At 36.5% G+C, this 14,304-nt stretch overlaps 1 protein-coding gene across 1 annotated transcript; it reads left to right on the forward strand.

Moving 5' to 3' along the window:
• The first annotated feature begins 320 nt into the window (after nt 1–320).
• On the forward strand, nt 321–12,238 carry LOC121318179 (interferon regulatory factor 5-like). The gene is made up of 9 exons (XM_041254585.1): nt 321–619; nt 6,663–6,871; nt 7,390–7,573; nt 7,983–8,008; nt 8,693–8,720; nt 8,973–9,344; nt 9,839–10,228; nt 10,779–10,897; nt 11,241–12,238. The coding sequence occupies exons 2-9, from the start codon at nt 6,698–6,700 to the stop codon at nt 11,436–11,438; spliced, it is 1,491 nt and encodes a 496-aa protein (XP_041110519.1). The 5' UTR covers nt 321–619; nt 6,663–6,697; the 3' UTR covers nt 11,439–12,238.
• The last annotated feature ends 2,066 nt before the right edge of the window (nt 12,239–14,304 follow it).

Here is a 14,304-nt window from a genome sequence, read left to right on the forward strand (position 1 = left end):
CAACGTTTTGTTACCTCTAGTTGTTTCAGCTAATTTCTCCCAAGCAGTGGATCACAGGTTTACGCAAATTAGTTTTTTTTTTTTTTTTTTTTTTTTTTTTTTTCACTATACAGATATAAAATAAATAAATAAATAAATAAAAAGTATCCCATTCTGATTCCTGGTGTAAACTCAAACAGGCATATTAAACGGGGTAATCTATAAGTTATTTTCACAGTTAGGTGGTCGCCGGTGAGTTTATCGTATTACAGAAATCTACGTGTTGCTTATGTCACTGCGACCCGGAAGGGTGGGACCATAGAAGTTCTGCAAACTTTGCGTCACTTTCGAATCAGGTTTTATTCCACTGCAAGAAAACCAGGAAGCAGAGGGACTTTAAAACAAACCAAAAAAAACAAAACAAAAAAAAAAAAAAACAACAATTAGGTTTCATGTTCTAATCGGATCATTATAAATGAGGTGTAGACGGAGTTGAAATGTATCCAAGACTGTAGCCTATTTGAACTTGAACTGAACTGTTGTCGGTGCGATATTAATTTAAATTCTGAAAGTAGCTGGGGTTGGAACACTGAGGAAACTGAAGGACGAGTTAAGTATAGCAGTTTATACGGGAGTCTAGGTAAGTTGTATTGAATCGTGACGTGTTTAACAGACAGTTAAGCCAGATAAGCCATTTTGGTGGCTGATGCATTTTGAAGCGGTTTCACCCAACAAGCGTACTAGATAAGCTTTTTCTAGAACTCAAAGAAATCCTCATTGTTTACTTGCTTTGTTGTTGTTTTTTTTTTTTTTTTGTAGACCGTTTCATGACTTTATTTCAGTATTTAAACACTGATATTTAATGGGTTGATGTTTTTTTTTGTTGAATTTTGTGACTTTTTAGTGTTGAATAATGTATTTTATTCATAGTCTTCTCATTTTTTATGATTTATTTCTAAAGAACTTTCCTGTTAACACAATAGCATTTAGTGAACAGAGTGTAGTATTGTGATTCTGTCACACAGTGCTTCCCTGTTACTGTCCCGGAGTTCAGATACTGTATTACTGAATCAATCAGTAAAATACATTCATTAGTTAATTATAGTTGCTTTAATGTAGTGTTAATAGCCATGGCTTTATGTTGCGCTGTTTTTATTTTTATGTTTTGTTTCTGTTATAAATCATTGAAAGATGACATTAGGTGTGTGTACTATTCTTTTTTGGTGGAAGGTGTGACACAAGTAAATCTCAGCAAAAATAAAATCACGTCTTTCACAAACAAATAGTAAGTTAGGTTTTTTATAGTAATGACAAGGGCATATTTATGTAGGTTAAATACAATTATCCAAATAAAGTCAAATGACTTTTTCCATGATAACCTTTAAACCTACAGTAGCTGATGGTACTTTTTAAATATGTAGGCTACATAATCAGTTGCACTAGACACACACAAAGAAAATGTCAACAGCTAACATATAGGGCCTCCTTCAAATGATGGGATCCTCAAACATCACGATAACTCAGTAACACGCTTTTTAATAGAACTTTAAAGTCTCATTTAACACACATCAATTGCTTTCATTTCCGAGAATAAGTCCAATAAATTGTGTGTGTTGACTATTTTAAATCTTACGTTATTTTATTTGTGGTAAGACATACAGTATTCTAAATTCTTTGTCGGAGACTGGCGAGAGTCAAGTGGTAAAACGGTGACATGGTAAAACAGTAACCCATTTCCTATTCACTTTACTTGATAATGTACCTTACCTTACAATGTGTACATTGCATGTGCCTTGTGATTGTCATCACCACCATTGCTCAATAAATGCTCACCAAAAATACGTTGTAATGCCTTTGTAATTATAGCTTGTGGTTTCACAATGAATTAAATCAATAAAATCTAACACTGAAATACTGTACATAGGAGGATACTGTGATGTGCATGAGCAGCCATTATACATTTCTAACTTTCAAGTAACACAAAGTAATTAAGCAAGGATAAGTGGATATGTTAAGTCACTTATAACTGGATCATTATCTATCTATCTATGTTGGTTTCATTTTTTCCATTATTGACCTCCTGAGATTTTGAATGCTGAATGTGTGATAGAATTTGTGGGGATACTAAGCTAAAGAGGCAAGATTAGTTTTATTTATTGTAATGTTTAATCAGCATGGGCCCTTGAGCCCTTTCTTTTTTTTAAGATTAGGACTTTGTTGTGTTGGGACTATACCTGTACACCTCTCCACTGTCCATTATCAGTAAGTCTTTTTGTTTTGTCGCAATAGAAAACATCATTCAGTTGCGAAGCAGGTTTCTATTGTAGAGATCTGGCAATGAGGGAAAATACTACTTTACCTGTATATGAGGCAGCTAGAGGATCTGTGAGGATATCCATGAATGTAGGAGGATTGGAAAGTATGTTATGAGGAATACTTTTATTCAGGCTTGTCCGAAACAGAAGTATGCTTACCATATTATCTTGTCTCTGTGTTTTAGAAGCATAACAAACTAACTTGTAAGGTCCCATTTCCCAAAGAGGATGGAATATCCCGCTCATTGTAACTTCAATAATACTGTCATGTTTCAAATTTTCATTGTTCAGGGAGGGAAATAAAACTCCTATTGCATAGCAGTTTCACTTATCCTAGTTTGATTAACCATAGTGTATACGCAAGAAGCCCATGGTAAGTTCATACTCACCGTAGGCCATTGTAAAAGATAAAAGGGGAAGGTTCATGTAGATTCAGCTCACGCATACTAATAACAAAGCAAGGATCAAGCCAGGCGTATATTACAAGCACATAAAATGCAAATGGAAATCTTAATTCTTGATTTAAGCTTGAAGTTGTGTTCTCGTATGTCTTGCTTAATCCAAGCATGATCCTTACGTTTGTATTGGTCTTGGTGCTCGAAGAAATTGTGATGATTCAAGCCCTGTTAAATATTGTTGCATGTTTGAAGGACAGAGAAAGATTCTTTTATCTCCGTACTCTGCTGTAGTTTTGCACATGAGGGTAGATGTTCATCCAGTAGAACCTAATTGATTTTCTTATAAGCAGATGTGTTTGTGGATTTATATTAAAATTAGGTGATGTGAATGGAGGGAATTATATATAAATTTATTGTCTGGAAGAGACTGGATTTTTTATTTTTTATTTTGACCCATGTCTAAGGTGTGTTCAGTCAGTTGAAGTGTATATCACCACCGTTGACTATTGTTTTTAGAGCTTAAAATATTAAATGTGAAGGGATTAGAAAAAAAATACTTTTACTAATGCAATGAAAACTCAGAGAATTATTTTGCTACAAAGTTGTTAAGTTGATATGTTGTCTGATAGTGTTTCTTTAAATGCTCCTCAGGCTATAGAGTTTCACTTCCATTATTGCCAAGTCCTTCCCCCACTTAAAGCTTCTTGTCAAACTGTTTAAATTCACCAGACCATCCTACTGCATTTAGCCATCTTCTTAAAAAGGGGAAGTGTTGAAATCACTTTTTTTGCACAAGACACTCAATTTAGCTTTCAGATTAGGGTTTGATAGAATTGAAAATGAATTCACACTGTTTAAAAAATGTATAGTGTAAACTGCATCGCTGTTTTGACGGTTGTCAATTAAATTATGGCAACAATAGAGCAACCATTTTTTCCCATTACGGATGTTGTGGAATTCTACCAATCTTTTTATAGGCTTGGTTTGTATGTGTTTTAAATTAAAGGCTTGATTTCTTATGCTGTCCAGAGGTGCTTCTGCTATGTCTTGAACTTGTAATTGTGGCATAAATAGTGCAACGATTTAAATATTGCATTTTACCTGTGAAGAACAAATTTCGAGCCTACACTTCATATCCTTTACATAATGTCAGAATCTCATTAAATTATAGTATCACACTTAGGAACATGTTCTAATCTATGGGAATGAAGGAATTTAAAACTTTATTTGTACATCACCTTTTTCCCAAGTTATAATTACACAAAGATGAACTTGCAGATTATGGTATGAATAAATATTAAGGACCCTACATACCGGAACAAAATGAATAGAACCTAATACTTTTGATAAATATCTTTCACACGACAGGCGACACAGGGGAGACACCAGGGCGACGCTGGAGCGACGCAAAATAAATAGGATTCAATCCTATTATTTATGGTTTCTTAACGTGACAACTAGGAAATTCAGTAATCAGAGAACAGCATTAATGCACAGTGTCCACCAGGGTGAAGCTGTATCCAAAATGACAGAGGAAAAAATTACTAACCGTGGAAAAATACCCAGAGCTTTATGGCAAAGAACATTGCAATTATAATGATACAGAGATGAAAGATAATATAACTGGAATAGCCTGGTATGTATGATGTATTGCCATATATGTTTAAATATCATCAGAGAAGACAATCATAATTTCCACATCTTGTTGATGAATATGTACCAGTCTTGTTCATAGTTTTTTCATCTGTCAGTTTTCAAATCTGTCGCATCGCGTCTGTGTCGCTTCACGTGTGTGTGGTCATACCGCTGTGAAAGTATCTGATCACCTGATGAAAAAACGCATTGTATCTGGTGTGTAGCGGCCTTTACTGTTCCCTTTGAGCTACATAAGCTGTGAGTCAAACACCATGCTTGTCAAAGACAAGCCATCTCTCCTAAGTTTGTATTCCCCTCAAATTAATTTTAGTATTTATATACTTTAACATAAGTTGACTTTTGTTGAAACAACTTTTTTCCAATGAGATTTTTTTATTCATTAATTTATGAGGATATTGATATTTCTGCCTATTTTCTTGAATTTTTGTATGCAGCCAAAAGCACATACTTTACAGTAATGGTAGATTGTTACGTGACTGTAATTGCAAAACAACCATTAGATTGCCTTACTGAGCACACATTGCTGGTGATTTTAACTAAGGTCAGCATCACATGTCAGTGTCTGTCCTACAGAGATGGGGATGCTTTGACTTAATTCGCAAAAACATAGACAATACTAGTTTTTAAGATGTACTGTTTATATCAGTCAGTATGATATGCACTATTTACATTTTCTGCTATTATCAATGCTTGGTATGTTAATTTCAGCAGATTAGCTGTGTTGCTGATAGCTTATTAAGGTGGGTTAGTGAACAGGTTTCAACTGACTTCTGTCAAGAGAATTTTCCAACAATTAGTCAGAAGTAAATAGTTGTTTAAAGAACATCGAGGTTATTAAAATTAAATGGATTATATCATACTGCATCCCTCACACCCACTTTTCAATCCACTCACACAAAGACAAGTATTTTAAGAGAAAGGCATTTGTCTTGAAATGCAGTGTGATACAGCTTCAGCACAAATAGTTGGGAAAAGCAAAAATCATACCTTAAGGAAAGACTAGTCATCCCTAGTTCTGTTACAAGACTATGGTAATGGATCGCATTTGGTTCTTGTGAACACATTGTCATCAGACTGCAAAAAGCTACTTGCTGAAAAGCAGACATTTGAATTTGAAAAGGCGATCTACCAGATGGAAAACCCAAATACAAAAATAAATAAATAAATAAAAAAATATCAGCCTCCAGGAGCCTGTTGGCAGGAAATACTGAGCGGACCAGCCAGACTGCTGTTCTGTGTGTTCTGACATGCACCGTACCAGGAAAAAACACAACTTAGCACTCTGACATGGGTATGAAAAATACATCTAGTCACCACGAGCAGTGTCGACATAGCTTAGTCAAAACCAGAAAAGCAATTCTTGCCCAAGGATTTACTGTAGTTGCTTAGACAGTCGGGTGTTATTACCATACAAATAGCTTAAAATCACAAGCATTAAAAAAATAAAGCAACCAAGACCGCTTCACATCCCATCCCATCAAACCCATCAACACATCACTGTATGGAATCCATTTGATAAGCAAGGGCCTTTAACCTGAAGGTTTCATATTACTGGTTGTTATCCCAATTCCAAGCAAATTTTCAAAGTTTATTTTTTATTTTTATTAAAACAGTTAATTACTACAAAACATTACTTATTTTATCGAAACAGGTTTAAATTAACTCATAAATTAGATAATGTATTTGTTGTTAAAACTACTGTGTGCTACTGGAATATTTTAAGTTAGTCAGATGAACAAAGGCTTTCTTGGAATCTATGTGTAGATAGTTTGAATAAACCTGCTTACTGCTCATGTTCTTTTTTGGTCCTTGGGCATCTCCATAAATATTTGAACAACATCCTCCAATAACAACAATGCTGCCCTGCTGCTGAATCGCGTACAAACTCTGTGACTTACTACAACTTATTCTCAGTAGTATGCCATTTTGTTTACATAACTTAAATTCCTTCTTCACTTACTTAATTTTGGTGATCCATTCAGAAATTCTGATAAGAAATATGGTTTATGTACAGATGTTTGGGAAATCGCTACATTTTGCGGTTGAGGCCTGAGGAAATAACTGTTAAATGTATGAAAATAACTATTTAAAAAAACACGTCTGCTAAAAAAACTAAGCAAATGGCCACTTCCTTTTTTGCTCACACTGGTTGACAATGCATCTCAATAAACACAGGCCTCTAATATGAATGTTAGTTTATTGTACAGTATTTTTAAGAGGTGCATTTTGGGCTAGTTGAATGTTTTGGCTTTGAAGCATGTAAGCCCTATAAATGATATAAAAGGACGGGTTCTCTTTTTTTTTTTTTTAAAAGCCTTTTTAGGTTGGTGGTGGGGGCACTTTCATAACATGAGTCTCCAGCCACGGCGGATGCGTCTGAAACCCTGGCTGATTTCCCAGGTGAACAGCGGGAAGTACCCTGGGCTGCAATGGTTAGACCATGAGCAAACACACTTCCAGATACCCTGGCGACATGCTACCCGCTACGCCCCCATGCAAGAGGACGAGAACACCGTCTTCAGGGTAAGTCATTTAGAGTCATTTAACTGTTGGTGATGCGGTCACCACTAAAGGCACATTAATTCTGTACCTACTCTGCACTGAACTGATGTTCAACATGAACCTTTGTTGACACTGTCGCAGTGGATTTTAACAGCTCAGTTCAGTCCTCCCAATAGAGTGCCACTCATGAGCCACACCAATCACGATACAAAGAGCTTCCAATAAAAGCCGAAGCCCTGTGTATGCAGATGTTTTTAGACTCTATTAGTAGGGTAACTGTCACTAGCACCTTTGATGAAAAGAGGAAGAAGTAAAAAACTCTGCATGGATACAACCAAAATTAAGTTGTTTTTGTCCATACGATAATTTATACAATTCAGTGGCAGTAGGCTACAATTTTCCTCTCGTAAGCTTTGTCTAATGTTTTTTTTTTTTTTTTGTCAGACAGTAAGCCAGGTAAGTGAGGCCCATATTTCACGATGGTGTCCTCCCACCCACTTTGTGACTCTTAGTTTCAGCTCTATTTTCCTGTTTGGCAGGCCTGGGCTTTGGAGACTGGGAAATACCTGGAAGGTGTGGATGAGCCCGATCCAGCCAAGTGGAAAGCGAACCTGCGCTGTGCCCTCAACAAGAGTCGCGAGTTTAAACTGAAGTACGACGGGACAAAGGAAACCCCTGTTGAGCCTTTTAAAATATACGAGGTGTGCGACCAGCAATGCAATGGTAAAAATAAAGAGAAAAAAAAACAAATTAATTAAAATGCATTTTTCTTTTTAGTCTAGTGTGGACAGCAAAACACAACTAGTACATATTGAGTGCTGCTCTGTTTTGCCACATCAACATCCTAACAACTTTAAATACGCCTTTCTCCCTACAATTTGTTTTGTGTTACTATTATAAGGGAATATTCTTTTTTTGACAGGTTGTTCAGTGCTCTTAAAACACGTTTCACCTTAGCATTTCAATTCCATTTTAATAAGAAAACAAGCTGACAATTATGGGGCCACATGCAAGTTAGAACACGTTTGACAAGCCAATTCTTTAAATAATAATAATTACAATAATAAGCAAAGTGTTATGCTAATAATGAACTGTGTGTCTTCAGGTTATATATGCTTTTTTTTCTCCCCAGATGCAGCCGAAGAGGAGGAAGAGGAGGTGAGATTTAAAAAAAATAAAATAAATTGTGTTCCAGCTTTTGTTGGTTTACCCAATTATAACTGGTGAACGTTGATTGCCTGGGTAGATGTATGGCAAGAGATGAACATCTTATTTATGGAAAATTCAATTTGCTCTGGAACACCCAAACATATTGGCGAAAAAATGGTGGTATTGATTTAAAAATCTTTGAAATACATTGTTGCATACCATGAATTATAAAGGTAAATTATATAGGTAAACACCATACCAAATGTTTCTTTTGTCTTTCCCTACAATATATTGGATACTGGAATACAGAGTTGCAAAATTAGTGACTTAATGAAATTAGGTTTACTTTCACGTTCATTAACTATGTCACAGTGTTCAGAACACCCTACAAAGTTCACAGTATCCCCTTGTCTGTTGCCATTGCTTGTTTTAGTTGCATCAATTTTAATGCATCATCAGATAACTTGTACTTTTCTCAACATATAAATGTTTTCTGAGGATCACAGTGTATCCAGATCACGCTCCCTCCTGCAAAAAGGCTGGTTTCTATTCCCACAGTACTCATTTCAATTAGAACTCCACATTGGTGCACGGAGAAGCTGAGCCTGGATACACTACAATGATTTGCTTCTTCTTACTGCACTACTTTCCTTGTTAAGTAATATCAGTCTATATATTTTTTGTTATTTATAGCTTCCAAACCTAGGTGGCCTCTCTATTGGTAAGGAATTTTATGTTCAGTTAAGTTTCACAGTAATGTAGCATCAGTGTCATGTTTGTCTATGCCTGGTTCATTTAAACGTTTAATTCCATACAACAAACTGTTAAATTGGGTTGTTTCTCATGTCAGTTGTTTTTTTGTTATCTAAATGTTTTGACAAAGACAGATCTCAAGACATGGCTCAAAGTACCCAAATGCTGAAAGCTGATGCACCTGACTTTTCAATGTGAAATGAATTGTTCTTCTTTCCAGCCCCCACCAGTTTCTCATCTTATCCACCATTCAAGCAGGAACTGCAGTTCGACCCCTGTATGAATGGAACCTTTATTCCTTGCAGTCTTCCCGCAATGGAGCCAATGCCTTGCAACATCACCACCAACCCCAATGGCAATCTTGGTATAAGAGATGGTTCTTACCAAACTGTGCCTGTGACTGCTAGTAACATGCCTTTGCCAGAACATACAGTGGGAAACCTCGGACATGGAGGCTTTGCACATGCCAATACCCCGGCTGGTCATGTAGATATGGAACATGGAACCATTCCTGCAGAAACACTTCCTCAAGTAGAAGTACCTCCACAGCTGTGTATTAACGATCTGCTCATCAGTCCACATATGCTACCATGTAAGACGTGTTTTCTATTTCCTAGACAGTATATAATCTAACCATTGGCAGGAGGCCTCACAAGTGCTGCATATTGAATGATAAACCGCCAGTAAATCTGAGATCTGTCAGGCTACTTCAGCTCAGTAAATGTGGGGTTAGGTGTCATATTCTTAATGGCATGGCATGGCAAACTGAAAATCAATATAACCCACTCTGGATATGTGAACCCATGCTTCTGAACCAACACTGGGCATTGACTAGAAATGTCTATGTGTTAATTAATTGTCAGGTTAGTAATATAATACACCCCTGTCTAAGTGCTGATCATTCTCAGAATATTGCTCTTGGGAAATCTTAGAGGATTTCTTACAAATGTTTGGTCTAAAGTACCGTATGTAATTGTGGAGTTGGTGATTCCATTGATTGTTTAAGTGTTGTATGGCTGGCTGGTTGCTTGCCAGTACTAAATTAAAATGTTATATAATGTATGTTTTATCATCTTTGCATTTTAGTGACAGATTTAGAACTAAAATTCCAGTATCGTGGGAAGCAAGCTGGGACCTTGACTGTAAGTAACCCCCAGGGCTGTCGTCTGTACTATGGTAACTTAGAGCCCATGCCAGACCAGGTGGAATTGTTCGGGCCTGTGACGTTGCAGCAGGTGCTGTTCCCTAACACAATGGAAATTCCCAACGAGAAGCAACGTTACTACACCAACCAGCTACTGGACGTCATGGACAGAGGCCTCATTCTGGAGATCCGCGGACAGGATATCTATGCCATACGCCTTTGCCAGTGTAAGGTATACTGGTCTGGACCAGCAGTCTCGGAGGAAGCTGGGCCCAATCCTATCGAGAGGGAAAAGAAGATCAAAATATTCAGCTTGAACGACTTCCTTCATGGTGAGTAGATTGGTCACCTTTATCGTGAAAAGTGAGGGTGTGTTTATTCAGTTGACCTAAACAGTAGCATATCTAAATACCTCAGCTGTTAAAATGATTAAAATAGAGCCCTTCCTGTCAGTTTACATACAATGACATTGATAACTGTGTAGTACCTGCTTCTGAGGTTTAATTGATTATTCTAACTTAATGTCCTAAAGAGTCCTCCCTGTTTCCCATTACTCTGCTACAATATTAACCAACTTCTTTACCAAGAATGCATTAAGCTTCACATTCTGTAATTCCTGATATGCTCTATTTGTCACATAGAAAAAAAAAAATACCCCCCTTATAACTGCAGGAATAGGATAACGAAGGAAATAAAATATACATTGAGTCGCTTCCCTGACATAGAATTGCAGTAATAATTACTGAACTTGTACTTTATGCTCCAGCCAGGTAAATCTGCCTCTGTCAAGTCTAATGGGTTTATTGTTCCTTACAAAAAGAGAAAGGCTTATTGTAGTACGGTCACAGATTGATTTTTTAATTTTTTTTTTTTTTGTGACAGGACTGATCCTGTATCAGAAAGGAGAAACTAACGCCCCACCTCCCTTTGAAATATACTTCTGTTTTGGGGAGGATTGGCCAGACAGGAAACCAAAAGAGAAAAAGCTTATTATTGTCCAGGTAGACACTGACACCAGCCTTTCCAAACCCATAATAATGTTTAAACCAACAATATGAAATTAAGAGGAATCTGCACAGGAACCAGCTGTAATTGCTGTGGGTCATATTTTAAGTATTTGCTATTGTGAAATGTATCCATCTCTTACACATATGTAATACTTTTTTAATTATAGAGGCTATAGTCACATGAACTTTCACAAGAGGCAAATAATACTGAAAACAGTTTTTCAACCAAAATACACTATTCTATTGGCTTTGCAAGCATAGTTTTATTTACAACCTGAATTTGCAAAAATGTTTGTTTTGTTTCGGTTAACCATTTTGTTGCCCTATTCTGACTCAGGTTATCCCTGTGGTTGCTCGCATTCTGACCGAGATGTTTTCTGGTGAACTGTCCTGGTCAACAGACAGCATCCGCCTGCAGATCTCCAATCCAGACTTGAAAGACCAGACAGTGGAGCAGTTCAAAGAGCTTCACCGGATCTGGCAGAACCAACAGACTCAAGGGCAGTGGGGCGTGCAGCAACCAGATCTTCACTAAAGAACTGAATACACTTGACAACAAAGAGCTCTTAAAAACTCATATATACTGATGATCGATGTGTAGTAGAGAAGGATAAAAACAATTGAACATAAGCCATACTGATCCAAAAGACTTAACAGAAAGAAGAAACGAAAAACAGTATGTGCTGAACACATTGGCAGATCAGCATGGCTTGCCTTTTGTAATCATTTTAAAGCACGACCCTCTTTTGGCACTAATTGTTTTGCCACTTCATTTTCTGAATTTTAGATGATGGATTGAAAGTGTTGAAATCAAGAAACTTGAAATTTGTGGGCAGTCTGCATATAGCTAAGTCCGCACAAGCTTGATTTTAAAAAAAAAAAAAAAAAAAAAAAAAAGGTGTAGCAACCTTGAGGACAACAAATGGATGAAGTTATGAACTTTATTTTTTTTAATAATGTTACTTGCCTCCAACAAGTGATAACCAGTGACGTGTAAAGGATGATGATAATTAACCATCTGCTAGTATTTTTAGTGCCTGATATGTTCAAAGTCTCAGGTCTGAATTTGTTTCTGTCGGCTGCTGCAATTAACAAGCTTATTTTACTCATTAAATTATTCCTTTAATGGTGCAATATTAAGATATAGTTTGGTAGGGTGGAGGGTATCTGTAACTATTTAAATTCAGAAACATTAAAATTAATTGTGACAAGAGTAAAAGACGACACTGCCTACATTTCAAGAATGTGATCCTTTTTTATTTTTTTTTTCTTGCCAACAGATTTACATTTGGAATTCACTGAATCGTAGAAATTAAATAACTTGAAATGAACTAATAAAATAAGTCTTGAGTTTTTAATTATACTGGTAATAGCAACCCAGGTTGTAAAAGAATAGAAAATAAGTGTTGATCTCATATGTGGAAATAATCCAAGCGCCTGCTGAAATCTGAGCAAAGTCATGGTGTTTGCAGGAACTGTTGCTGTAATATTGACAACTCATTTGTGTTCCTTTTCAACCCTTCCCTTTTCATCTGGGGCTACCACCTCCAAAATTGTGTCTACATTACCCAAGAGCACTACATTCCATCAATTCATTATTATCTAGGTATTGTATGCCAAAATAAAGCATATTTACCAAATTATGCCAGGTATCGTTACCTGGATGCCTGAATAATAGTTACTACACAATATTATTTTTCAATTAAAACTCTTAGTACTTTGAATTGTCATATTTGTCCAAATACCTCTTGGGAGGATACAACAAGTACAGTACTGGGGCCACTTGTGGTAAAGCCTGACATGCAATGTAATTGGTGCGGTTGTAGGACTACTACCAGGTGAAATTGCACAAGATGTTGAAATTGACGGTTCCATTATCAAGATGATGATAGTAATACAAACGTGGCATACAGACTTTAGAACTAGCTTGCTAGTTTGTTCTGGTATTAATGAATTTAACTTCTTAATGAAGAGAATAAACATAAATGTTGATTGAAACACCAGGTGCAGTATTTTTGTACAAGCAACTATTTAGGGTTCAAGACACTTCTACTGTCATGGTATTTAGATGCTTATTTGATTAGATTAAGAGATTGCTATGGTGCAAAGGATAGAAAGTACAGATCCAGCTTTAAGGTGAAGGTTCTGGTCCAGCTTTCTTGATTGATTTAGCCTTTTGAACATGAACAGTATCTAAGTACTTCAAAGCCAAGCATGGTCAATCTTATATTAAGATGAATATTATACTAGGTAAAAATGTAGAACTTTACTTAGTTATGCATGTCACACGTATGGACCTGAGAATAGTGTGAACATATTTAGAAAATGGGTGTGGCTCTAAAGTTGCGCTAGTGTTGAACAAATCCAATCAACATGATACAATGGTGAGTGATTCACTGCCACTGGAGGTACTGAACAAGTGATGGGGTAACCAGCTGATACACATGTTGACATTCTCTTGACATTATATTGACATAAAGATGACTGATTAAAATGTTCAACTCTGACCAAGTTAAACAAGACACGGGATAACTATTAGAATAAATTAAACCCAATACATTGTTTTTACCCCTTTATTTGTTTACAACTCTCTTTATGAGATCAAGAACTGGCTGGATCAAATCAGATTTGGATCAATATTTGAGCAATCAGTTGAGAGGTCAAAGTGAAGAGTGCCATTAGATTTTGCCCAAGGCTGAAAACATGAAGTTGCAAGCTGAAATAGTTTGAGAGCAGTTGCAGAAGAGGAGCCAGCAGCTTTCCTCATGTGGATGCTTAACGACTGCCACAAAAGGGTGAGGTTTTCCTGTATGATACCCACTATCGGACTTGACTAAGAATTAAAGTATATAGTTGTGTATCCAGTGTAAAGGCAATATCTCAAATCTTCGGGTCTTTTTCATCAGGAAACCAAAGTCACATGACCACAACATGGCAGCCATCTTAGGTCACAGGTCAAAGTGAAGTTGTACAAAGGAATTACCTTGACAAGCTTCCTCACAATTGGATAAGGAGCTCTCTATATATCATTTCAAAATTCAAGTGGCTACCACATCACCATGGATAAGCATCTCTAGTCGGTGATAAAATCAGTGTTAGACACAAGGAAATATTTACTGGATGACAAATAACTTTTTGGTATGTATTTTTGGTAGCTACACTTTAATGATGCAAAAGCTATAAACATTGCAATATGAGAACAAGCAAGATTGTTTTCCTCTACAGCTTGTAACCAACAAATGTTAGTTGGGAGTTCTTTCTTACGTTAAATATCATACTGAGTTAGTAGAACACCCTGATGAACGGCATTCAATATTCTGTAGTGGGAACTATCCTTACTCTCCTCGATACACCATCTAGGACACTTGTGTAATCTAGACAGGGGGTTATGTGAGACAAAC

The sequence above is a fragment of the Polyodon spathula genome, chromosome 7, assembly GCF_017654505.1.
Source record: "Polyodon spathula isolate WHYD16114869_AA chromosome 7, ASM1765450v1, whole genome shotgun sequence".
NCBI lineage: Eukaryota > Metazoa > Chordata > Actinopteri > Acipenseriformes > Polyodontidae > Polyodon > Polyodon spathula.

What these genes read in the sequence shown, in the direction of transcription:
- LOC121318179 (XM_041254585.1), top strand. Translation starts at nt 6,698, where the DNA reads ATGAGTCTCCAGCCACGGCGGATGCGTCTGAAACCCTGGCTGATTTCC. An exon ending in CCTAGGTGGCCTCTCTATTG is followed by an intron (nt 8,721 to 8,972) that starts GTAAGGAATTTT and finishes TCTTCTTTCCAG; the next exon opens with CCCCCACCAGTTTCTCATCT. An exon ending in CTTGAACGACTTCCTTCATG is followed by an intron (nt 10,229 to 10,778) that starts GTGAGTAGATTG and finishes TTTTTGTGACAG; the next exon opens with GACTGATCCTGTATCAGAAA.